Below are 24,732 nucleotides of genomic sequence, written 5' to 3' on the forward strand. Positions count from 1 at the left end.
TGAGGGCCTTAATCATGCAGAAGGAAGCACCACCGACAGCAATTAGCTGACCAAGCAATCATGTCACTTTATTGGGCTACTGCTTTGACATGCTCCTTAAATGGAAATCATAAAATCATTACTGGGAGATGTGTTGCTTGACTCCTCCATGTCTGGCTCATAATCTAAATCCAAGTAACAGTGTGTGCCCATCTTTGTTGAGGTATGCTGGTAGTGCTTGCAGTAGTGGTAGCACCAGTTGTGGTTGTTGTGGCACCGGTAGAGATTTTATTCCTTGTTTCACCATAGAATAGCTTACAAGCTATCTTTGCCCTGGATCCCACCAAGTCCCCAGCATATGAGCCCTCATGAGTCCCAACTTGTAACTAAAATCTTATCTTACTTACTACTGTAAGGTTGGTAAATGGACATCCTGGGTTGGACAAGATATTAACACTACTAAATCTAGGATGTTCTGGATGTTCTGCAGCTCATGGCAGTTCAACTACCGGCTACTTGGGACTTGTATATCAAGGTTCACCTGAATATTTCTTCAGACACTTTATCCTCCTCTGCCTGACCCATGAAAACTATGGTCAATCCTTCTCACAGAGATATCCCAATGTTTTGTACACGCAGGCAAACATTTTTTTTAAAAACCCTACTCAGAAATTTCACACAGTCAAGTACCTGATTTTGTCACCAATATTTATGAATATGATAAGATATAAAGATATTAATAGTTTTTTTGGTGTCGTCCAAAACTTGGTTTGGCTAGTAGGGTTAATGAGAAACTGTTTTTAATCACCTAAACTCTATGCAGTATCAGTATATTTTTAAGAAACAACAAAAACACAGAGTCATATGCCTAATTTTGTCACATATATTTTTGTTTTGTGTTAACCAAAACCAAGAAGCTTTTTAAACTGAAAAAAACTCTAAAAATGGTGAAAAAAATGTCTGATGTAATCTGTGTATACAATTGACTGATATAAACTACACTACAGCTTCTCCAAACCACCCCACACAGTAAATTATCAACACCAAACTATTTCATTAACTTGCAGTATGGTAGATGTGCAACTCAGCCTCTGATAAGTTAACTGTCACTTTTATTGACTGTCTCACACTCCAACTTTCATCTTTCTATATCAGCCATAACATTATGACCAGGAAATTTCCCGGTGGGCCAGTTGGTCCGTGGGCCGGCAGACCAACATTCAAAGCTGCCGCCCGGCAGCAAAGTTCAAAGCAGCCACCGTGCGGCTGTAAGACCACCTCCGCCGGCCGCTTTAACTTCACTAGGCAGCCAGCAGAAGTGGTCTTACAACCGCACGGCGGCTGCTTTGAAGACGAGCTCACAGAAGAGTTCCTCGTGGCAAGGAGAGGATCTTCACATCGGAGGAGAGCAGGGAAAAAGAGAAACAAAAACCACCGCTCTGTCGGCAATATCCCTAAGCAAAGTAAAGGGATATCGCTATCCAGTACCCAAATAACCAGGCGAGACTAGTCTTTAGGTACAACAAGAGAAGAACTGATTTATTTTAGACACAGACGGCTGGATATATCCAGCAAAACACACATTAACATAAAACAAGATACTGGGATACAAACCGCCCCCTTAATCTGCATCCCAGAGACAACAGGGGCAGTAAAGGGATTAACAATACAAAAGGACACAGACAACACTAAGATAAAGAATACACATTGTCTTGATTAGACCTTAGTGTCCCAGACCTTGGTGTGCTGTGTGTAAACGATTAGGAAATAAGGCAATAATAAAATACATTTTTATTTATAACACACAAAAGGGCTTCATGTCACTGACCCTACCCCATTAACTGAGGGGTAGGGTGATTCTAGGAACCGTCACAGCCACAAAATGCAGGAACCCCAAATCTGTTTCCGAACTTCACAGTCTTTAGAGTCTCGTATGATTTGGATAATGTGGCACTCCTTACCATTGCCCATAGTCTGTAGGAAGGAGGCTGGCACTCAGTCCCTTCCAGGAGCCCATGGCATGGAGGCTTCCGTGACAGTAAGTATTACCAAAAAATAGTTAGGGGACCCATATTCAAGGTAGGAGGGTGGCTGGGTTTTGGCATTACAAAATCAATATAAACAGGGGAGGATGTGGCTGGGGGTAATACACATGGCAGTGGGGGCATCACATTAACCAATACAAAAGGGAGGGGGTTGGCTGTGGCATCACATAAATCTATACACAAGGGTGTGGGGGCATAAATGCACAAGGGGGGCAAAACACAAGGTTATTGGGGGACACCTTAATCAATAGTAAAGGAGGCCTGTCTGGGGCATCAATCCACAAGGGGCAGTGTAGAAAATACATTTTTTATGCTTCAATATGGCAGAACTGTCTTTAACGCAGAGCAAAAGGGGAAGCTGCTATCTTTAATGCAGGGCAAAAGGGGCAGCTGCCCCTTGAGGAGCTGACAAGTTAAGTATGTTCTGCCTATTTTATTTATTTCCATAAAAAGGTCCACCAAAATTCTTAGCACCAGGCCCATGATGCTCTTAATCCAGCTCTGATTATGACCACCTTCCTAATATTGTGTAGATCCCCCTTTTGCCACCAAAACAGCCCTGACTTGTCGGACCCTGGACTCCACTAGACCTCTGAATGTGTGCTGTGGTATCTGGCAGCAAGATGTTAGCAGCAGATCCTTTAAGTCCTGTAAATTGCGAGGTTGGGCCTCCGTGGATCGGACTTGTTTGTCCAGCACATCCCACATATCCCCAATTGGATTGAGATCTGGAGAATTTAGAAGCCAAGTCCACACCTTTGTAAAAAAGAAAAAATGGTTCTGTACTCAACTCCCAGGAAGCTGGGTGCTACCAGGAAAAAAGGGACAGCATAAACCTTCTTGAAGCATACAAACAAGGAAAAGGAATCCCAGCATTCCAAACAGCTTCCAGGCTCTAGGACACTTTATTAAGCGAGAACAAGCAAAAGCAACGTTTCAGCCAAACAGGGCCTTTGTCAAGTACCATTTTTGCTTTGTGGCAGGGCGCATTATCCTGCTGAAAGAGGCCAATGCCATCAGGAAATACCGTGTCCATGAAAGGGTGTACATGGTCTGCAACAATGATTAGGTAGGTGGTATGTGTCAAAGTAACATCCACATGAATGGCAGCACCCATGGTTTCCCAGCAGAACATTACCCAAAGCATTGCACTGCATCTTCCGCATTGCTTTTTTCCCATAATGCATCTTGGTGCTATGTATTCTCCAGGTAAGCGTAATTCATCAGACCAGGCCACCTTCTGCCATTACTCTGCGGTCAAGTTCTTATGCTCATGTGCTCATTGTATGCACTTTCGGTAGTAGACAGGGGTCAGCATTGGTACCCTCACTGGTCTGTGCCTATGCAGCCCCATACGCAGCAAACTGTGATGCACTTAACTTTTTCAGCAATTTGAGCTACAGTAGCCTCCCACGTGCATCAATGATCCTTGGTTGCTGTGACAGGACTGACCTGTACCCCGACTGGGTACACCCGCCGAACGTTGCTTCCTCCGCCCCATGGCCACAGATCTTCAGGAACTTCAGTGGCACTGTAGTATACAGATCAATACAGAGCTCTACCGCTCTGACAAGGGCAGCGCCGAGGCTGACCTTAATAACAAGACAAGACTCGTAGTGAGGTAAAACAGGGACTCTTTATTTGGGAAACACACAGGCTTCTGACCCTGAGCGGCAGCAGTTAAAAGTTCTGCCGGGACGAGCCGCGAGGTAGCCAGGTACAGGTTCCGTAACCCCGCCAGCTAACCCCCGCTCTCCTGGAAGTCCCGTCGGCAGGGAATCTACAGGCGGCTCCCTCCCCGGACTACCCCTGGTCTGCAACCCCACCACCTGTGCCGAGGGTGTCCGGGTTATACAGGGTTGTGTTTACCTGTTTTGGTTATTCCCAGGAGTATAATCACACCCTTGTGTCACCCAGACCCACTGCTGGATCTTTATTTCCCTTGCCCTGTACCTGACTGGGTCTTAGCCATAATTCTCTGGAACTGTTCGTCGGCTAGGATCCTCAGGAATGCCGGATGGCATTTTTAACCCTAAATATCTTTGATGTCCCTGGCCCCACCAGAGCGCTATTTTGCAAAAATATACAACATGTAGTGGGGCTCAGACAAGGGGTGGTTAGGAGCCCCTTAGGAACCCCACTGTCTCGTGGAACCTTCAAACTGCTCATGGTCCGGTCCACATATCAAGTTGCTTTTTTGGACCTAATCATCTAGGGACCCTTGGGCTATCCATCAATACCCCGGAATCACCGTCATTCTCTTTGTGGCCTTATTGTGGTGTTGGGCTGTCTGGGCAGGGTATAGTTTGTGGTAATGGGATCCTTATCTGATATATAAGGCTGCATATTTTCACAAGTGTTCCTTGTTTTCAGCTCAGCATTGGTTCTGTCTGATGATTGGGCCCTGTTTCATCTCTCCAGCACTAGTTCTGTCTAGAGCTGAGAGGGTTAATTGCAGTGGTCTCAGGAAGGAAGCAACGATCTGGCGGGTGTACAGGACCTCCCGTCACACAGAGAAAACAATGAGAATGAAGTTCACAACTGCTCCAGGTCAGAAGGGCTCTTTCTGAACAATTTTGAAGCAGTACAAGGAGACAGGAAGAAGTGGTCGCATGGATAGCCCTGGCCCCCTTGAGAGATGGGCCCCGTTGCAGTTGTGACCCCTGTTACCCTTGTAGTTACGCCACTGCCTACATCTGAATATTTCCTGTACCATATTTAATTGTAGGTTCTACACACTGTGGTTTTAGGTTTTACAAACCTCTCATGCAGCCATCTCCTCACATGAACATCTGAAATTTTGTTTTTTTTTCCAGTCTTCCACTCTGAAAATTGTTTGCCCTATGCTTAACCTATAGATTTTTCAACACAGAAAATGGTTTGGTTACTGGAGTAATATGTTCCTGGTACCAGGGTTTATTCATTATGTGCTTCAATTCCTCTTTCACTAAAGTGACATTATATATTTTAATCTATTTTAAATAAAATTGTCTCAGTGGTAAAAACATTTGCACCCCTTAGCTCGCTAAACTGAAAAATATTTAAAGGTAAATGATAAAGGAGACTTTGTACATCCTTGAAAAATATTGTTTAGACCTTTCACTTGTCAAAATGGTTTAAGTCTGTAGTTTTTCTTAAAAAGTCATACAATATGTTGGCATTTTGCAGATCCTACTGATTAGCTACACTGTAAATGTTTTTTCAGTGTGAGATTTCTAGGACAGGATCTTCAAATAAAATGTAAAAGCATTTTTCATATAGTGGATTAAAGTAAGAGATCTTCAGCTAAAATGTTAAAACTGTGCTACATGGGAAACAGTTGGTGTCAAGGCAAGAGCTGAGCCAGGCTCTATTGGAAGTCTGCATTTATTATTGATACAGATGTGCGCAAGGATCAAACTATCAAGTGGAGGAAGCACTTTAGCTGAATCAGCTCTGGCTTGCATTTCTCCACTTTAGACAGCCTACAATTAGTGAAATGTTGGAGTTGTGGATTCAGACCAGAGGCATGCTTAATTTTATTTGCATGAAATCTGAGTGAAAGATTAAAAGCTCATTTGTGCAGGGCCCTACTTACCTCTTCTTTCTGTAATTGTTATGTACAGTACTGCAGATTATCACATTATAAAAAATAATAATTACAGTTATACATTAATATTTTAATTAGCCTGATATGTTCTAATATAAAAAGGATCAGAAATTACAACATATAAAAAGGATCAGAATTACAACAATTTGAAGGGCTGTATATATATATATATATATATATATATATATATATATACAGCCCTTCAAATTGTTGTAATATATATATACCGTATTTGCTTGTTTATAAGATGACCCTGATTATAAGACGACCCTATAGGAAAAAAGTTTTACCAGTAAATGTTAATTCATGTAAACTTTTTTTTAATAAAAGCTATGATTGAGAAAAATATTTTGGTTTTATTTCCTTCTATTTTCCAACCTGCCCTCCCAGTTATGCACATCTGCCCCAGAAATGCCTTATACCCCCTATATGCCACTGTGCCCCATGATATGCCTTTTAACCTTATATGCCACTCTGCCTCATGATATGCCTTTTGACCCCCTATGTGCCACTCTGGCATTTAGGGGGTTAAAAGGCATATTATGGGGCGGAGTGGCATATAGGGAGGTATAAGGCAGTTCTGGAGGCATATAGGAGGTTAAAAGGCATGCATAGAGCACTCTGCCTACAGAAATGCCTTATGCCCCCATTTAACACCCCCCCAAAAAAAAAATCTTACCGGTGCTTCTGACTCCCCGGTGTGTTGTCCAGGCAGCATGTAGACTTCTACGCGATTCGCGTAGGCAACTTCCGCTGCAGCAGGAAGGAGGTGTGGCTAGCCGCCGGGGTTGTCTGCGCCCGTCGCGCAGAACTTCCCCGGCTGTCAGAGATCAGAGTTCCCCGCACTGGTGCTACACGCTGCCCCGGCTACATGACAGGGAAGTCAGAAGCACCGGTAAGTTTGGGGGGGGGAGTGTTAAATGGGGAGCATAAGGCATTTCTGGAGGCAGAGTGCTCTGTGAAATGCCTTTTAACCCCCTTAATGCCACTCTGCCTCCAGAAATGCCTTTTTAACCCTATATACGCCACTCTGCCTCCTGAATGCCTTAAACCTCCCTATAGGCCACTCTTCCCCATAATATGCCTTTTAACCCTCTAAATGCCAGAGTGGCATATAGGGGTATAAGGCATTTCTGGAGGCAGAGTGGCACATAGGGGGTCAAAAGGCATATCATGGGGCACAGTGGCATAGAGGGTTAAAAAGCATATCATGGGGCACAGTGGCATTTAGAGGGTTAAAAGGCAAACAATGGGGCACAGTGGCATATAGGGGGTATAAGGCATTTCTGGGGCAGATGTGCATAACTGGGGGGCAGGTTGGAAAATAGAAGGAAATAAAACCAAAATATTTATCTCAATTATAGCTTTTATTAAAAAAAAAAATAGTTTAGCTGAATTAACATTTACTGGTAAAACTTTTTTCCTATAGGGTCGTCTTATATTCAGGCTTTTTCTTTTTTTCCTAAATTAATATTCAGATTTGGGGGGTCGTCTTATAATCGAGCAAATACGATATATATATATATATATATATATATATATATATATATATATATATATATATATATATATATATTGCCAAAAGTAATGTGCTATGGCATGATACTTTTGTTACTGGACTAACATAATACTTGATAATTCAACATGGGAAGCCTGAAGCCACATATATATATATATATTGCCAAAAGTAATGTGCTATGGCATGATACTTTTGTTACTGAACTAACATAATACTTGATAATTCAACATGGGAAGCCTGAAGCCACAATTTAGTGCGGCTAATCCTTGAAATAAATATTATAGAGTAGATTACACAATATCTTAACTTTTCCACTAAATGATGCTTAATTGGTACTAAGAGGCCCAAAGTGTGCCAAGAAAATGATCCTACACACCATCACACCACCATCAACCGCCTGAACCTTTGTTACAAGGCAAGATGGATACATGCTTTTATGTTGTTTATGCAAAGTCTGACCCTGCCATGTGAATGTCGCAGTTGGAATCAAGACCCATCAGGCCAGACAACGTTCTTCCATTGCCCAATTTTGGTGAGCCTGTGCGAAGTTTAGCCTCAGTTTCCTGTTCTTAGCTGACAGAAGCACCCGGTGTGGTCTTCTGCTGCTGTATCCCAAGGTTTGACGTGTTGTGTGTTCAGAGATGGTATTCTGCATACCTTGGTTGTAAGGATTGGTTTTTTGAGTTACTGTTGCCTTTCTGTCATCTCAAACCAGTCTGCCCATTCTCCTCTGACCTCTGACATCAACAAGGCATTTTCGTCCACACAACTGCCACTTACTGGGTATTTTCTCTTTTTCAGACCATTCTCTGTAAACCCTAGAGATGGTTGTGCGTGATTAGATCAGCAGTTTCTGAAATACTCAGAACAGCCTGTCTGGCACCAACAACCGTACCACGCTCAAAGTCACTTAAATCCCCTTTCTTCCCCATTCTGATGCTTAGCTTGAACTTCAGCAAGTTGTCTTGACCACGTCTACATGCCTAAGTGCATTGAGTTGCTGCCATGTTATTGGCTGATTAGCTATTTGTGTTAACAAGCAATTGAATAGGTGTACCTAATAAAGTGGCCAGTGAGTTTATATATAAACTAGTCCCAGGGCTGGCCCAAGACATGCCTGACATCACTGGGAAACTCCTGCTGCCATGCAAGAGCTGACCCCCAATCACGGAGGAGAAGATGCTCTGCGCAGTGTGCATAAGGTCCGCAGACCACAGACAAGCTAATAATAGCTTGCTGCTGGCAAAGTGCCGCCTCTTCAAAAGTGCTGCCTGGGGCAATTGCCACACTCTGCTCCGTAGTAGGGCCGGCTCTGACTAGTCCCACTATGAAATGAGGGACCGGATTAATAATATCGCTGACATAATTGTCTAAAATGCACACCTGCACTATAGGTTGCTACAGATCCTTAAAATTACTATTACACCGGACAGCCATAATATTATGACCACCTGCCTAATATTTGCTGCGAAAATAGCCCTGACCCATCGAGGCATGGACTCCACTAGACCTCTGAAGGTGTCCTTTTAAGTTGTGAGGTGAGGCCTCCATGGATCGGACTTGTTTGCCCAGCCCCAGCACATGCCACAGACGTGGGTTGCTGTTAACTCATAGCAACTAACATTTATTCAAGCTACAATGTATAATACATTTTAGCTATAACATTTTATTAATTTAGATTACACACATAGCCTTTATATCAGTGCGTATAAATAAGATAACCAAAATTCATTCAGTGCACTTATACATAAGCTACCACATAAAATATAATTCAGTTGTGGTATTCAATTTATTACAAATTTTGTCCAGATCCCCTATTAAAGAAATGACTTGAGAGAATGAGTGAATATCTCATGTATATACAGTGTATGCACGCAGTCACTTGGCCACATTGATCTCAGGGTTAGAGAGAGCAAAGGTATAGTGCATACATACAGTACATTGATTTCTAAGTTAATTAAGTGCCACATTCTATGTTACGCTGTCAGTTGCATTAGTTATTAGTTAGATTAAGAGAAAAGTCTAGTTAGGTGCATGTCCTGTGTTTCACCAGCCTCACACTGGCTTTATCAGGAAATATGATTGGAGCTCCCACATTAGCAGGATGTTTAAGCTATGTTATTGGTTTCTAAAAGTCACACATGGCTGATGGGGGTATGATTATTATAGAAGAGATCTACAATGGCACCCTCTTTTAACCATATAGAATTCCTATTGTGGTAATTAACCCTCTATAAATCATATTGAATTCTTATTATCATTTTTAAATAGTTACATGGTAACATGTAAAAATAATAATAAATAAAAATTATCCACTGATGTCACCATCAGGGGAACCTAAAAATGTACAAAAAAGTACAAAAAAGGCTACATATATCTGTTAAAATACTGGCTTTTTAAATGCCCTTGGGGTATCTACTTTTAACAATTGTATGATTTGATGGGGTAAATTGAATTGGCTGTGTTCAACAATGTCCCAATTAACACAGGAGGCACGATGACTACATGTCAAATTTCCAATTTGAAAAATGCACACGTCCCAAATGAGGCCTTTTAGCCCCCTAACAAGCCAACAAACCCATGGGGGGTATCACTGTACTCAGTTTTCCCTCACATATAGGGGTGTTGTGTGACATACCTAAAGTACAACACGTGGGAAAAATACACACCAAAAAATACCAGCATTCCCTGGGTTGTCTACTTTTTAAAAATATATGGTTTTATTGGGTACATTGATTTGGCCGGGCTCAAAGATGTATCAAATAGGGCATGGGCACAGGATCACCAAATGTCAAAGTTCAACATTGAAAAATGCGCATAACCTAAATGTGGCCCTTTTTTCCCCCAAACACCCATGCATGGGTGGTATGGGATATATTGCGGAACACATATTGGGGTGTTGTGTGAGTGGCATATACCAGGACCTGTAAATTTATACCTGAAGTAAAATGTATGTGAAAAAAAAACAAAAAATATGACAACAAAGTTTGAAAAAGACTGGTGGTAGAATTAGTGCATGGAAATAGTTAAATTACTAGCATTTGAAATACCCTGTGGTGTCTTGTTTTAAAAAATGGGGTAAATTGCATTGGCCAGTGTCAAAGATGGTCGAAAAAGCTCATGGGGGCAGAATTATCAGATTTGGAAAAATGGTTTTAAAGAAGCAAAAAGGTTCTTGTAATTATTGCCCTATAGCGTGCAGGAAAAAGCAACAAAAAAACATTGGGTATTTCTAAACTCAGGACAAATAGAATCTATTTAGCAGTTTTTTTCATTAGATTTATAGACAAGTAAAAAAAGTCAGAAGTTTTTTTTCTCAATTTTTCATCATAGTTTATACTTTTTTATATAGTAAATGGTATGATAAAATCAAAATAATGAAAAAACCCAATATATAACTTGCGTGGGTTCAGTAAATGGGAAAGAAGAAAATTACAGCTAAACACAAGCACAGCAGAAATTTTAAAACAGCCATTGTCACGAAGGGGTTAAATTTGTACAAATTGCCTGTTTGGTGTTTTTTGTACAAATCGCTGTTAACAATGGCAATCCCAGATGAAACTGCCAAAAACAAATTGCAAAAGTGATGAAATTTTGTTAGGATTCATCCATTTGTTTCCACGTGTAATATGCCATTACAAGCAGTTTTGGCTCTCCTTGTTGAGGTAAAGCCTGAAAGGACTATGTGTAGGGTTCATTAGGCATTTGACTGTGCTTGTACACTGTGCATTTTAATTGTTTATTAAATGCTGTTATTATAGCTTTCTTATTCTTCATCATTGATAAATATTGATGACAAAACTAGGCATTCTACCTTTTGCTCAGTGTGATGGTCTTTCAGAAGTACCTTTTGTTTCTGTTGAATTGTTATGTAATATACTACTTGTTATGATGGTGTTATATAAAACAACAAATATTATATATATATATATATATATATATATATATATATATATATATATATATATATATATATAAGACCCTTTGTGCAAAGAAACAGTATATGCATGCATAGCATAGTTCAGACAAGGATGGAATAATTTTTGAAGCAGAAGAAACTGAAATAGTTATTAAAAGACATTGCATGAGGACATGAAGCTTTTTTTAAAATAAGAGTATTTTTATTGCTGACAGTATAAAAGGGGAATAATGCATTTTTTTCCTTCTGTTTCCATACAATATAAAAATAAAAAAATATAAAACACTGAATAGTCTTATAAACAAAGATTATACGTATTTACAAATTAATATGGTGATTAGTAATTAAATACAGTCACTGAAAACTACAGGATTAAAAAAGTAATTTCACATTTTAAGCATAAGCAGAAAATTTGCAATAAAGAAAGCACATTTAACAAAATGGCTTAAAGGTGATAAGACTGTGATCTGTAAACTTCCATTAAACCATCACTTTCACACAGTAGCAGGTGGATGCAGGTCAATGCATTGCTGACAAATCAGAAGCTAAGGTTATTCCCACCTTAACTATTGGCAGATAGATGTGTAGTCAACACCATTTTGCTCTTTAAATAGGAAACACTGTTTTCGTTATTACTAGGATCAGTACATTTTCAAAAGCAACCAACTGTTCTAGTTCTTACATAATAAATGTTTTCAGACAAATGCAAATTAGTTATTAAGAGTTCTTGCTGTTACCTTGGCCTAATCTATTTGACAAACACCCTCTTTATCATAGTTTGGTAGCACAGTAGAATGTGAATGACAATCACCCAGATTGGCTCTCTGTGGAAAGAAACATTCATCCAATGCTAAACATGTTGTTTTATATTGTCAACGGGAAATACAAGATGCTTGTAAGCTTGTTGAAAAGTGCCCTCCTCAGCTTTTATTTCTGTAAATTCAGATTCTTATACTATACTACTTTTTATAGGATTATTGTAGACCTGTACAGCACACAAATTAAGAAATTAAGCAGTGGGCCATATTTATTATCTCTTGCTATTTATTTTTGTCAACTTTTGACAGCACATTGTAAGGAATATTCAGTCTGCTGATTATGTTATCTACCAAGTACCACATGGCCAAGCTGCCATAGTTTCTTTAGCATCAGTCATACTTACAGGGTGTGACAAAACAGGGTTAAGGCAGGGACAAACTAGAAGCAGTGAATCTTTAATATACTTAATAGACACACAATCAAAAATAATATTATTGGTGCCCATATTGCAAAGTTTTGTTGTTATGAAAGATTTTCCATATTGGTAATAGGTGTCGTGATTATATATTTTTGTTATTATTATAGGCACAATAGATTAAGTATTTTAGAATTTTCCGTATCAGAATATCAGCCAAGCATCTTCACTTTAGGACTACCTTTTTAGCTTTGGAATTAGACATAGGTATTTGGCCTTATGCATTTACCAAAATATGGTGGTGCAGCTGTGTTTAAAGATAGGGGGCAGAAAAGCATTGGTTGAAAACACCATCATACATTTACTCATTTTTTTTTTTACTAAAGAAACCATCAAGGGATGTACAACCAGTTCCTTGCACTCTCACTGGCCCCTAATTGGCTGAAAACGCCACCTATGTCATTGGTGAAGATGGTGGGCCTGCAGCCCATATAGAACCGAGACTTTACTCTATCATTGTTTGTATTTTCCTTTTCTTAGTTATCACCTTCTTCTGTGTGGGGTACAAGACCCATGTAGCCCAACTAGAGGGAGGGGCAGTGAACATGGATAACTAGGGATAACTGATTAACAAAAATGAACAAAACAAACAATACAAGAAGTGCTAAAGAAAACATTGGTACATATATCAGGATTAACTTTGTAATTTTGCCCTCCAAATCTAAAACAACAAGATTGCAAGATTGTCTTCTTGGGTTTCTATTTTTTGTGTTTCTGTGTTTCTTGGCACTGAGGTATTTTTAACTACAGCTAAACAATGCGGCTACATTAAATGTTTGTCATTTGTTCTTCATTGATGCAAAACATTTCAAGAAGGCCCTGCTACAGCATACAAGGGGCCAGTTGGCTCTGCCAGAGTAAATGAGCCCTTGCTACTGGAATAAGCACTGGAATTTTAAACTATATTTGCATATGCATGCAGAATGCTTAAATGAATGAATGCAGGTTTCCATAAATTATCTTTTCCTATTTTCACATTTAGAGGGGCAGGATATGCTATCATTTCTCTGATGCAGCGGCCCATAACATTTTAAATCTGTTATCAGTAAATGACAGTAAAAGAAGGCATAGACCTCATTTTGGTACCAAACTAACTAGGCAGAAATGGTACATAAAAAAGAAGACTATAGGGTAATGAATACATAAAAGAGAGAGAGAATATAAAGAGCATGCTCCTTGGTCGCTATATAGGTATGTCACACTGACTATAGTGTGTGATACTGGTTTGTACCAAGGGTTATTAATATATGTAGTGCAGGTCAATGGATCAACTGCAGGCCTTCTAAACAATGTGCCAGGTGATTTCAAATAGGTTTTTAGAGGAACGTCAAAGACACTAAGGTGTTGAATACTGATCATTTTGTTGCCTTTGCTTTGTTAAGAACTACCTTCAGTCTTTGTTAAGCACTAGGCTAGACACAGGACTCAGCTCGAAATACATTATGAGATTCCAGGAGTGAGAAGTGTAGGTGTACATTGAGGACATGTCTTAAAGTTCCATGCCGAGGTGGTAGTTGCACTTCTGCTTTTGTCTGCTTACTTGTTCAGGGCCTTTTCCAGGTATTCCTGAATCCATTTAATCTTGGGATCTAGGCATATCTGTTTACCATTCTGCTTCAAACGAGCCCTGCCAAGCATAGAGAAAAAAGGTTATATACACATTACATACAAGATTTTAAAAAACACAAACCGAAAACCAACCAACAAAACAAACTAAGTTTCATATATTGTGTAAACTGCAGTAGATATCCTTTTTTTAACATCTTATGTAAAATGCTGTCTGGACAAATGGTCCCAACTCCTTAACACTTTTGAAATATTTTATATATATATATATATATATATATATATATATATATATATATTACCATTGTTACGCTCAAGGACTGTGTTCTTTTAAAATAATATTGGCTGAAGTAGTAAAAAGGGGTCAAGTTATATGTAGGGTTGGTACAAGCACTTACACAATCTGTAAAGAGCAGTTGCTAGTGGACAAGATCTTCAGGTGCTTGATGCTGGTTTTTGAAACATTGCTTTCAAAATATCTGCAGGGACATCGATAAACCAAGCTGACCGGTTTCTCTGTTATTGAAAAGATTAAGAACAAAAATGAAAATGCAAAGTTTAACAACCTCAGAACATTTTATCAAAAATGGTCCAGTTCATATTCAGCTTGTAAGATTGGACTAATTATATTTTACCAGTGAAAAATGAAACTGTTTTTGTTTTAAGATTTACATGAGGCATAGTAGTTAATTATTTGTGCATATAACACATTGTAATAAAATTAAGCTGACGCTAAATTGAAGCTTTAGGATGAAGTCATTTTTATCAGGAATCAGCAGTATATTTATGTCTGAGCCAACTATGCCTATGTTAGTGCACTGGGAGAAGTAGCAAGTCACCTTTCACAAACCTCCATGGTGTTTTTTCACTAGCAATTAAACTTAGGGAATTCTTAGGGGTTGGTCTTTAGTTGTAATTTTCTCATTTACTGCACCCACACAAGATATACTATATTGACTCGAATATAGGCCGCACCCGAAAATAGCCCGCACCCTAAAAGTTTGGTGCTATTTTCACACAGGCAACATTTCGACACACAGGTCTTTCTCAAGTCTCAAGGCTTAAAAAAGACCTGTGTGTCGAAACGTTGCCTGTGTGAAATAAACTCACCTTACCATTTGAGTGCTGGGCCTCTGCTTCTTTATTTTGGATTTATGTACACAAATTGACATCCATGCTCGCATATACAGACATCCAGACTTATATACATGAAAACATACATACTCCTGTCTGCCCATCCTTTTGTCAACATTTAAGGAGGTACTGCATCTTTTGTTCCGCTGCTAGCACACCATGCAAGCAGCCTCGGTTTCACCTTGGGGTCATGTGATATAAAGTGACACCATTCCTGTCTCCCTCTGCTGGTTTAAAATTGTTTAGAGAGGGACATTCGACCTGGTCCTAGCTAAACAATTTTCAACCGGCACAAAGAGACAGGAACATCTAGAAGGGCCCTGTACCAGTTGCCGCCCCTGTAATTATACCACATTTCAATTCAGTTTTTCAACTTGCAATTTTGACATGTCCAAAATATTGCCCCCATGTACTATCTTTGAAGCTGGCCAATTCAATTATCCCCATCAAACCAGATATATTTGAAAACTAGATACCCCATGATATTTCAAATTCTGGTATTTTAATCCTTTTTATGCACTAATTCCACCAGCAGCCTTTGTCAGACTTTGTGGTAGTAATTTATTTTTTGCACACATTCTACTTTTGTTAGCTCCTGGTATAGGTTCTATTGTCTGGGAGTTAAAAAGCCACATTTAGAAAGTGTGCATTTTTTGGAAATTTTACATCTGGTCCGTTTGTCCCCATGTCCTATTTGGGACATCTTTGAACCCAGTCAATTTGATTTGGCCCATCAACTCATATGTTTTTTAAAAACTAGACACCCCGTGGATATTTCAAATGCCAGTATTTTAACTCTTTCCATGGAAACTTTTACATACATTAAGGAAAATTAAGGGGGTAGTAGAAGCATTATTAAACACTCATCTACATACACCTGATAAGCCAGAAGGCTTGTTTTTTCTCTCAGAAATCTCATGGTGCTGCCACAACCACAAGGGATTCTGGGTAGGCGCATGCAAACAAGGTCAACAATGATCACCTTTTGCCTCTACATCCACACTTTATACATGAGGTGATCATTGTTGACCTTGTTTGCTTGCGCCTACCCATAATTCCTTGTGGTTGTGGCAGCACCATGAGATTTCTGATGGAAAAAACAAGCCTTCTGGCTTGTCTGGCATCTGTAGATAAGTGTTTAAAAATGCTTCTACTATATATATAGGAACTGGATGGTTCCCCTAATGGAGACATTTTTTTAAATTTATTTTACTAATCACATTGTGATTTGTAATCTGGACTCCTTTGACTTACATGGTTGAATGCATTACCTGTATTCAACCTGCAGGGGGAGCTCAGAGTTCTCAGGAGGGTCTGGGGGGTCTTGAGAACTTGTTTATTTTTTAATAGATGCCGTCATCTTAGGCAAAGTCTCTCACTATGGCGTTTATGACCACTCTCCAGAAAGGTCACAGTGCGCCCTGGGGTGGGTTTCCGGTGTCCCTGAATGCCTAGATATGTATTGTTTTAGTGGAGTGGTGTTTCTTTAATATAGGGGGTTGGGTGGCGAGTGTTAGGTCTTTTTTCCTTTGCATGAAGTGCATATTAAGCATTAACAGGGTGGGCTATGATACAGAGGAGTCCTGGGTCTTATGTTGATATTGACATGTGTATGTGACTTTGTGACCTGATTTTATAAAACAGATTATGTTTAAATTAACGTTTTTATAACACATTTTTAATATTACTATGTACTAGGTAAACCACATTTGTACTTGCACTCAACAGCAGAAACACGACTGTTGTGCTGGGTGATATGGGAAACCAGATGGTTCTAATTTCGTGCATGGGTTCCCCTCTACTGCAGCAGGGGTATTTAGAAATATATCTCTCTGTAGCCCCAGGTTAAAATCCATTATATGTACTGGAATAACAACACTGTTAAGTGCTTGTTTATCTGCTCTCTTATCTTACTCACACCCCGTTCAAATCAGTTACGTTTCTATTCATGATAATCTCACTGAAAGTTATTGGAATCATATATCCCATCTAGCTCACCCCCGGTAAAAAGAAAAGACACGCTTTCCCATTGTCCTTTGCAATTGAAATGTCTACCTACTCAAACTGTGTATAAAAGAGTAATTACGGGCATTGCATTATGCACAATTTCTTTTAAAATATTTCCATACTGCCATATTGGCATAGAAGGTAATACAATTTCCCTTGCGTATCAGTAAACCAATTTGTATTACAAATATAACTGTTTAGCAATTTTTTATATTTTTCTATTTGAAGAATAGTACTTACAAAAACAAGTTGTTAGACCACAAGAATATTTGGATCGGCATAATTTTGTATAGGCATAGGTTATTTATCCCATTCTGCTAAATAAACCTTCCAAAATGAATTATCCAATACCAACAGAATAATGTGTTTAACATTAGTCCATATCTGGTCAGGGGGGAAAAGTATATAGGGGAATGTCTGAACAAGGTCTACAATATAAAATGTACTGTTTTGGTATATGATTTACTGTTTTCCACTAAACTCATACTAAAGATTTGAAGTTCTGCAGATTAAACAGTATGTGACAATATAAAAAAATGTCCAGTTCTTCCAGCCATTTCGAAATCTAGGTCTCTGCTAGAGAACGGAAACCCCCCTTTTCCCTGCTCCCATGGTATGTCTCTTCAGCAGAAGTTTCACTGAACTCTTTTATACCAGTTGAATATCTAATCTGTTACATTAAACATTACTGGAATTTGGAAAGAAAGTCGTTTTTATTATCCATTACAATTTTCTGAAATGTCATTCTATGCAAGAATATTCATAATTCAATATATTTAAAAAAAAAATAGGCTTTACAGATGTGCAAGACTTCACTGAAGTTTTTACTTATAACCAAGCTACAACGAGGGGGATGGGGAGATTCCAAATCCCTGCTCTTTGCCCTGGTGGAATCTTCACCCAACCTTAACACTCCATCTACTACAAGAATGCAGGGTCTTCCCATCATTTACAAGTCTGCTAAACCATCAAACCTTAAGTGCAAAGATGAGCCACAGTCTTCAATGTTTTGTAAAAATGCTGAGGGAAATGTAAAAAGGTCAGTCTTGACCATTTTTTTCTGTAGGCACTCTCTAAATGAAGAGGAGTCGTGAAATGCAGAGTCCCGTTTTTTTAAAAAAGTTAATGCCATATTTTGCAATTATTTTTCATGTTATACCTCAACAATAAAATAAACATCTAAAACAAGACAGGGAGGCGATTGGTATGTGGTCTTAAAGACCTATACGAAAATGGAGTTTAAGAGAATTGAACTGCACACACAGCTACATAGGACGTCTCAAAAAGAAGCAATACATTTAAAACCCTTTGATGCATTTCCACTACCCCAAGTGACAGATTTTCTTAGGAGGACCATAACATATTTATAATAACTTCTTTATATCAAAACAAATCAGAACATGGGAGCGTTTAAATTATCAAATAATTATAAGGGACTGTTAAGAGAATTCTGAGTTGTTGTGGTTTTTATATGCAGTATGGGGAGAACTACTGTTGTCTGCTTCTTACTGTGGATGCTTGGTTTACAAAGCTTTTATCCTCCCTACAATATCCTTTCTTCTACACTCCTAGGACATAGACCTTTTATCTATTTTCCTATTACCACCTTACCTGTATTTTTTTAAGCCCTGGTAAGCTTGTAAAACAGAATAGCTCAATAAAAACACTGATCTGTTTGCTGGGCCATTAGATAGGTGTTAAACACAGCAAATAAACACAAATAGAAAATAGAATATAATATGACAGCAGATAAGAACCAGTCAGCCCATTTCGTCCGCCCTATTTTCCTAACATGGACTAGTCTTAGATTCAGAATAGCTTTATGACTGTCCCATGCATGTTTAAATTATTTCACTTTATCAGCCTCTATCACTTGTGATAGGAAGCTTTTGCAATTATCTACCACCCGCTCAGTTAAAGCAAACCTTATTGAATTACATCTAAACCTCTCACCCTCTAGTTTGAGATTATGATCTATTGTTCTAACTTTTCTACTCATTTGAAATATGACTTCCTGACCACTGCTACATTCTAGTGTAACATAACATACATAACAGTGTACATTTTGTGATTAGGGGAGAGGTCATAGATCTGCAAAGGCTCTCTTCTCCTTCTGCACGGTAACGACTGCCGGGGGAGGTAAGTTGTCCCCTTGGCTGCCATTATTTAAAGATTTTGTGATACTATCCAACACTTTTTTACTTGTTTCACTTGCAGTTCCATATGGTCTTCTGCCATATGTGATATGGCACACGATATTACTGGTTCGCCATACTTGACAGTATACTGTGTCTCCTTCAGATTACAATCGTACTGAAAACCCCATTGTTTTGTATGTCCACAATCAATGAATATTTAATCATTCTTTTGTTATCAAAAAATGGATTAAGAAAGGCATTAGTTCGTTAAACTAATGTTTAGATCTGTAAAACGGTGCTTTTCATTAAACTGGCTCTCCCAACAACAAAAAGAACAAAAACACAAAAAGCCTACTTGACCTATAATAACAGTGAGCAAAAATCACACTGAAAAAAATGGTGTTTTACCTACTTACCTAAATGTAGCTACATGCAGCATTAGGATAATTTCTACTAATAGTAGTGAATATCCAACCCCTTCTACGGGTTTGCTGTTCAGCATTAACCCGAAAAATAAACAAAGTTCCCTGTAGTATGTATTTGCAATTAGTGGAGTTCTAATCATAATGTTTTATACCATTAAATCATAGTGTTAATATTCATCACTCAAACAAAGCGTTATATTCTAAAGGCACTATAGTCCTTTGTGCTCTTAAGTCCTATAGGCGATAAAACCTTAACACGTGCATCTTTTAGCAGACCAATAATTAGAAAGTCACGTAAGATAAAAGAGAGATCCATGTAAATTATGTGCTTCTGTGTTGTGGTCTGTGAATGATACTTATCTGGTGGTGTGTGAATGATCTGAGGGGTATTACAATATAATATAATTATAATATATATAGGTTATCACCAAATAAACGGGGCCCTAGGCAAGGTAACAAATTGAGGTCCCCCTCCCGAATGCTTTACATGCAAAAAATATTTAAGCATGGCCAGGCCTCCCAAAGCTCCTCAGGCTCTGGGTAGGCACCTAGGTTGCCTCCTGCATGTATTTTAAGACTCTAAAGGCATACCCCAATTAGTGAGTGCAGATGCAGTGCATTAATTAAGAATCTCATTAGGAAATATTAAATGCAGTGCAGTACCCAGTAATGTTATTTAGCACTGAAGAAAAGTAAATTTTTTTTATTTCCTTCCAATAAACATCTTATTTGCAGACTTGTAGGTAACCATTATAGACAGGTATGATATATCAGGTGATTTTCTTTGGCCATTATTTCTTAGGAATAAACTCCTGTTTCCCTATGGAAGTTCATTCCTGCTTTTCATTTTTTAGTCAGGGGTTACTTCAAGATATACTAATATGGCAAGGAGTTCTTGAGTTTGTCTAAATAAATTGGGTTGAGATAAGAGAGCTAATACACATACGCAACAAATATGTCGCTAGTTTAAACATTTCATTAAAAAAAAACAAGAAGTATGTTGTTTGAAGCAGAAAAAAACACCATTGAATTCGAATACTTGTAATAAAAATATTAAATGCCATGTAAACCTACATTTTTGATACAATTACAAAAAGCTACATTTTACATTATCTCAATATCAATTTATTTCTGGAAATTAAGCATTATGTACTATACAAATGATTTTACGTTACATAGGTTATAAATCTGTCTGCCCCAAAAACGTGTCATTTTCTTTAATAGCATGAGTAGAATGTGCATTTTTGTGCATGTGTATGTTTTGTCTGGGCTTATCTATATATGGGTTATAGACATACAGACACCCACATATGATTTTTTTTCCAAAATTGGTCTTAAGCTTCAGAACAAAGGTATAGAAAAGTGGGGCATGGAGTATATGGAAATATAAAGAAAAAAAACTTAGGGAGGGCAATATGGTAGCATATAGTTACATATAGACAAAGGTCTGGAGCGGATTTCGTATTTTATGCAATAAATGTATCTGATGCCTGAATGCCTACTGAGATGTAACTAAAATACAACCCCCATGGTGGCCAGTTTAACTGCTTTCTCTGATTAGAATACATACAGGTTTAGGAAACATTAAGAGTTGGTATATAGTCTGCCCACCTCCACAATTACTAGGCTACCTATTGTGACCGTTATCGAGTTCCAGGAAGCAATGTACCCAAAAAACCCTTAAAACAACAATTTCACGGTTAAAAACGGGTTAATAAAATAGAGGGAACGTTTTCTGAGCCATTTGTGGCAAGCCCTAATGTGTTACAACAGTGGTTATTAGCATAAAAAAAATATTATGGTACGCTTTTTGAGAATGTTTGTCATCAATGCAAATGCTTACAATATTTTGTTTATATCTATGTAGTGACAATGCAAATAAATGAAATTCATAATTGAGAGCTATATGTTTCATGTGTTGCGCTTTATAGTTAGCAACTTATGTTCTAGTTTATGAGAAATGCAGAATACATAAGGTAAGTACTATGTTTTCACGATCTTTGAATTGGCTGGAAAACCTAGGTAAAAATGTGCTACCATATTAGCAGCTGCTTAAAGCCCTTTTGTTAGGGTGACCACATTAGCCACGTTTTCAGGGATACATATAATTTGTAAAGTGTTGCCCTGCCGAAAATAAAATCATTAATTTGAATTTTATATTGACATTCATTAATAAGTCTGGCTTGGTGTAGAAAATTAACTCTTTAATTTTAATTGTATATTGACATTCATCAATATGTCTGGCTTGATGTTGCAACCTACGTACAGGCTAGTTGGAAAGCAGTAAATGGGTAAATGTTTTTGTATAAGGCAGAGACAGCCATGGACGTATTAACCCTTTACATTTATACACGTCACAATTCTTCTCTGGCTACATTGGAGAGAAAGAAATGCACTTGTGGGCTCCACGCGTGGAGCTGTGATATATATTTGGTAGATTACGTGGGTTCTTCGGTAAATAAATAGAAGCGGCTGACTCCCTTGGACATTGGAGACAGTCCCACACCCTCCTATGCTGGTGTATTGGTGCCTTTACTCAGCTATGCTAATTGTGTATTCGTTTTTCTTTTTTCATGGAGATGTCCAGCAAATGGTTATCTGAGGCAATCAAATTGGCATTTTAAACACCCACAAACAAATCTTTGTGTTAAAACACACTCCTCCTTACTAACAGAAGAGTTAGGGTGGAGAGGGTCTTCTGAATGCCATTGTAAATCAAGCTATTCACTTGGATGATACAGGTACACACTTGCAAGTGATTGTTTTTTTAAGGAAATTACAGGTGTCCATCAACCTCTGTCGTCCAATTTCTGAATCCTTGTTACAATCAGAGCCCAGGTTCATGTAAAGCCTGAATCCTAATATCTAGTAAATTCTCCAATGAGTGGGTGTAAGGAAAATATAGCTAGGTACTATGTGTCCCTCAATAATGTATTTCAGAAATGTGGGCATGATAGCACAAGGAGCCATTATAAGTCTTCTTTCTGCTGAAAGGTTTTGCATACTCAGCAGTTGTTATACAGTTGCAACAGTAGTGTTGGCATTTGATTTATTACTTAATTTAGATTAAACCCACTTGATCATATATGGGACGTATTTACTACCTGTTGAAAACCAAAACATTACTATAAATTAGATTGTAAATGACATTAGAGAGGACGTAAATAACTAAGTTTAAACAACATTTTGCTTAAAAAGTGTTAATAATGATGATGGCATTCCCATTCTGTTTGATCATTCCCCTGGCGTTGAATTGCAGTATAAAGGCTCTAATTATTTTGTGTCTATAAGCAATGAGAAATAGGTGTATTTCTTTTTAGGAAAGAAATCTGCAATATACATTTAGGTATGTACACGTAATGCAGAACTGGTATAACAGGTATAGCACTCAATTAATTATTATAATATTCCGTATAATATTCAATATAATTTAACTTGCAAATATTTCGGAATAACGATTACTCTAACGTAACTTTAGTGAATTTATTGCACATCTTGAAAGTTGTTATTGAACCCTTAGTACAATAATACAATCTATTTTCCATCATTGATCGATCACATCGTGCCATATAGCTTTGAATGCAATAATAGGCATTAGTGACATACTTAAAAATAAACAAAGAGCCTGCATCTTAACAATAGCATCAATTCAAAATGAAGTAACATAACCTCATTTAAAGACCATCATCTGCAAAACCAATATTGTGTCAAAAACCATCCTTGATAACAATACTCACTTTAATTCAAGTAGATTATAATGTTATAATAACGGCATTTAAACCAAGATTGGGGGGGGGTCACTTTAGAAATGATACAGCGACATTAGAGGTAACAGTGTTCACTTAGAATTGCTATGATGTAGCAAATGACACAATAGCAATTAATCAACGCGCAAGGCAGATTTTAAGTACACTTCCCATGTACACTACGCGACTCAGGAGAGATCTGAGAGGAAATGGGCTTTGGACCTAGAAAGCTTTTTCATTTTTTTACTCCAGTGACGAAAAAAACGGATTGAATTACGGTAATAAAACCCTGCCACATTCCGCTATACTCTTGACATACAAGCAAATAAAAGCTCAGCCTCTATCGCTTTCGCACATCGTCTCTTACATTACGAGATTCCGTAAAATACATGTAATGCAGAATTCAGGCATTAGTATATTCATCACAGATAACTCTATATGTGGTTTACACACCGCGGTGTGTAAGAAAGCAGTCTTGTGCCAGCAGAAAGAACAAATCATAATGCACAAATCATATTACAAAAAAATGTAACACTCCAAGCGCGGGACGGGCATAAATTACTCAAACTTTGTTACAGTGTATACTGAACATACACATCCGAAACTACTATACTACGATTGAATATAGATTATCCCAATAGCTCAAATCAGCTACACGTCAAGCGTCAAACAGATTTTACATTATGATGTCATCATATTAATGATGATGAGGTTCTTTTTTTCGTCAGCGTACTTAAAACAAGTTCATAAAAAATGTTTTGCAATATGAAAATGTTTAGATATGGACACTAACCACTACTCTTAGAGCACATGCTTTGTAACGCATTCACACAAACCATACCGCACACACTGGTAAATCAAAAAATCAAACAATATAAAAGTCAGAGTAGCGCTCCATTCTCACATTTCTATGCTTTTCCGCCTGTAGCCCTGCACCTACAAACCTTGTTTGCATTCATGCTCTTTCTGCTATATCTCTTATGTTTTATTTACCTTCAGAGTAGCATACAGTACTCAACAAAAGTGCGAGCAGAGCGAGAGTCCTTGCGTCCATAGTGTTTTAATCCGGAGCTGCGTCCAGTACACGAAAGAATCCGAAAATGAACTGAGCAGTGTGTGTGGAAGAGCCTAGAAGTGCAGGGCTTTTTGGGGGTGGGGTAAAACCACTGGCGATTTATCACTGTTCGCATGTTATTACATCCTTCCTCTATTAAAATAGTTGGATGTATACCAACACAGCTCAGTTTGAGAATAGGTAATTGCCTTTTAATAACAAAGAATATCAGCTAAAGTATGGGCTTTACATTTTGATGCTATTTAGTTTGTCATAGATGTTTTTGGATTTATGGTGCAGTAGCTTAGTAGTAGTAGTAGTTTAGTTTTAGGATATCTATCTGTAACTAATTTTCAAAATCTGGACACTAACTTTGG

At 38.2% G+C, this 24,732-nt stretch overlaps 1 protein-coding gene and 1 long non-coding RNA gene across 2 annotated transcripts in view; one reads left to right on the forward strand and one right to left on the reverse strand.

Annotated features, from left to right (window-relative positions):
• CXCL12 (C-X-C motif chemokine ligand 12) overlaps positions 1–24,435 on the reverse strand; it is a 29,695-nt gene extending 5,260 nt beyond the window's left edge. Inside the window, exons 1-3 of the mRNA XM_053451135.1 lie at positions 24,295–24,435; positions 14,250–14,367; positions 13,826–13,912 (exon numbers count right to left, since the gene is read on the reverse strand). Coding sequence (XP_053307110.1) covers positions 13,826–13,912; positions 14,250–14,367; positions 24,295–24,355 — 266 coding nt within the window. The 5' untranslated portion in view covers positions 24,356–24,435. The remainder of the gene's footprint in view (positions 1–13,825; positions 13,913–14,249; positions 14,368–24,294) is intronic.
• The window catches only part of LOC128469323 (uncharacterized), a 173,484-nt gene that overhangs the window by 113,582 nt on the left and 35,170 nt on the right, over positions 1–24,732 (forward strand). The gene's annotated exons all lie outside the window — the stretch shown is intronic.

Source organism: Spea bombifrons, chromosome 11, assembly GCF_027358695.1.
Source record: "Spea bombifrons isolate aSpeBom1 chromosome 11, aSpeBom1.2.pri, whole genome shotgun sequence".
Lineage (NCBI taxonomy): Eukaryota > Metazoa > Chordata > Amphibia > Anura > Pelobatidae > Spea > Spea bombifrons.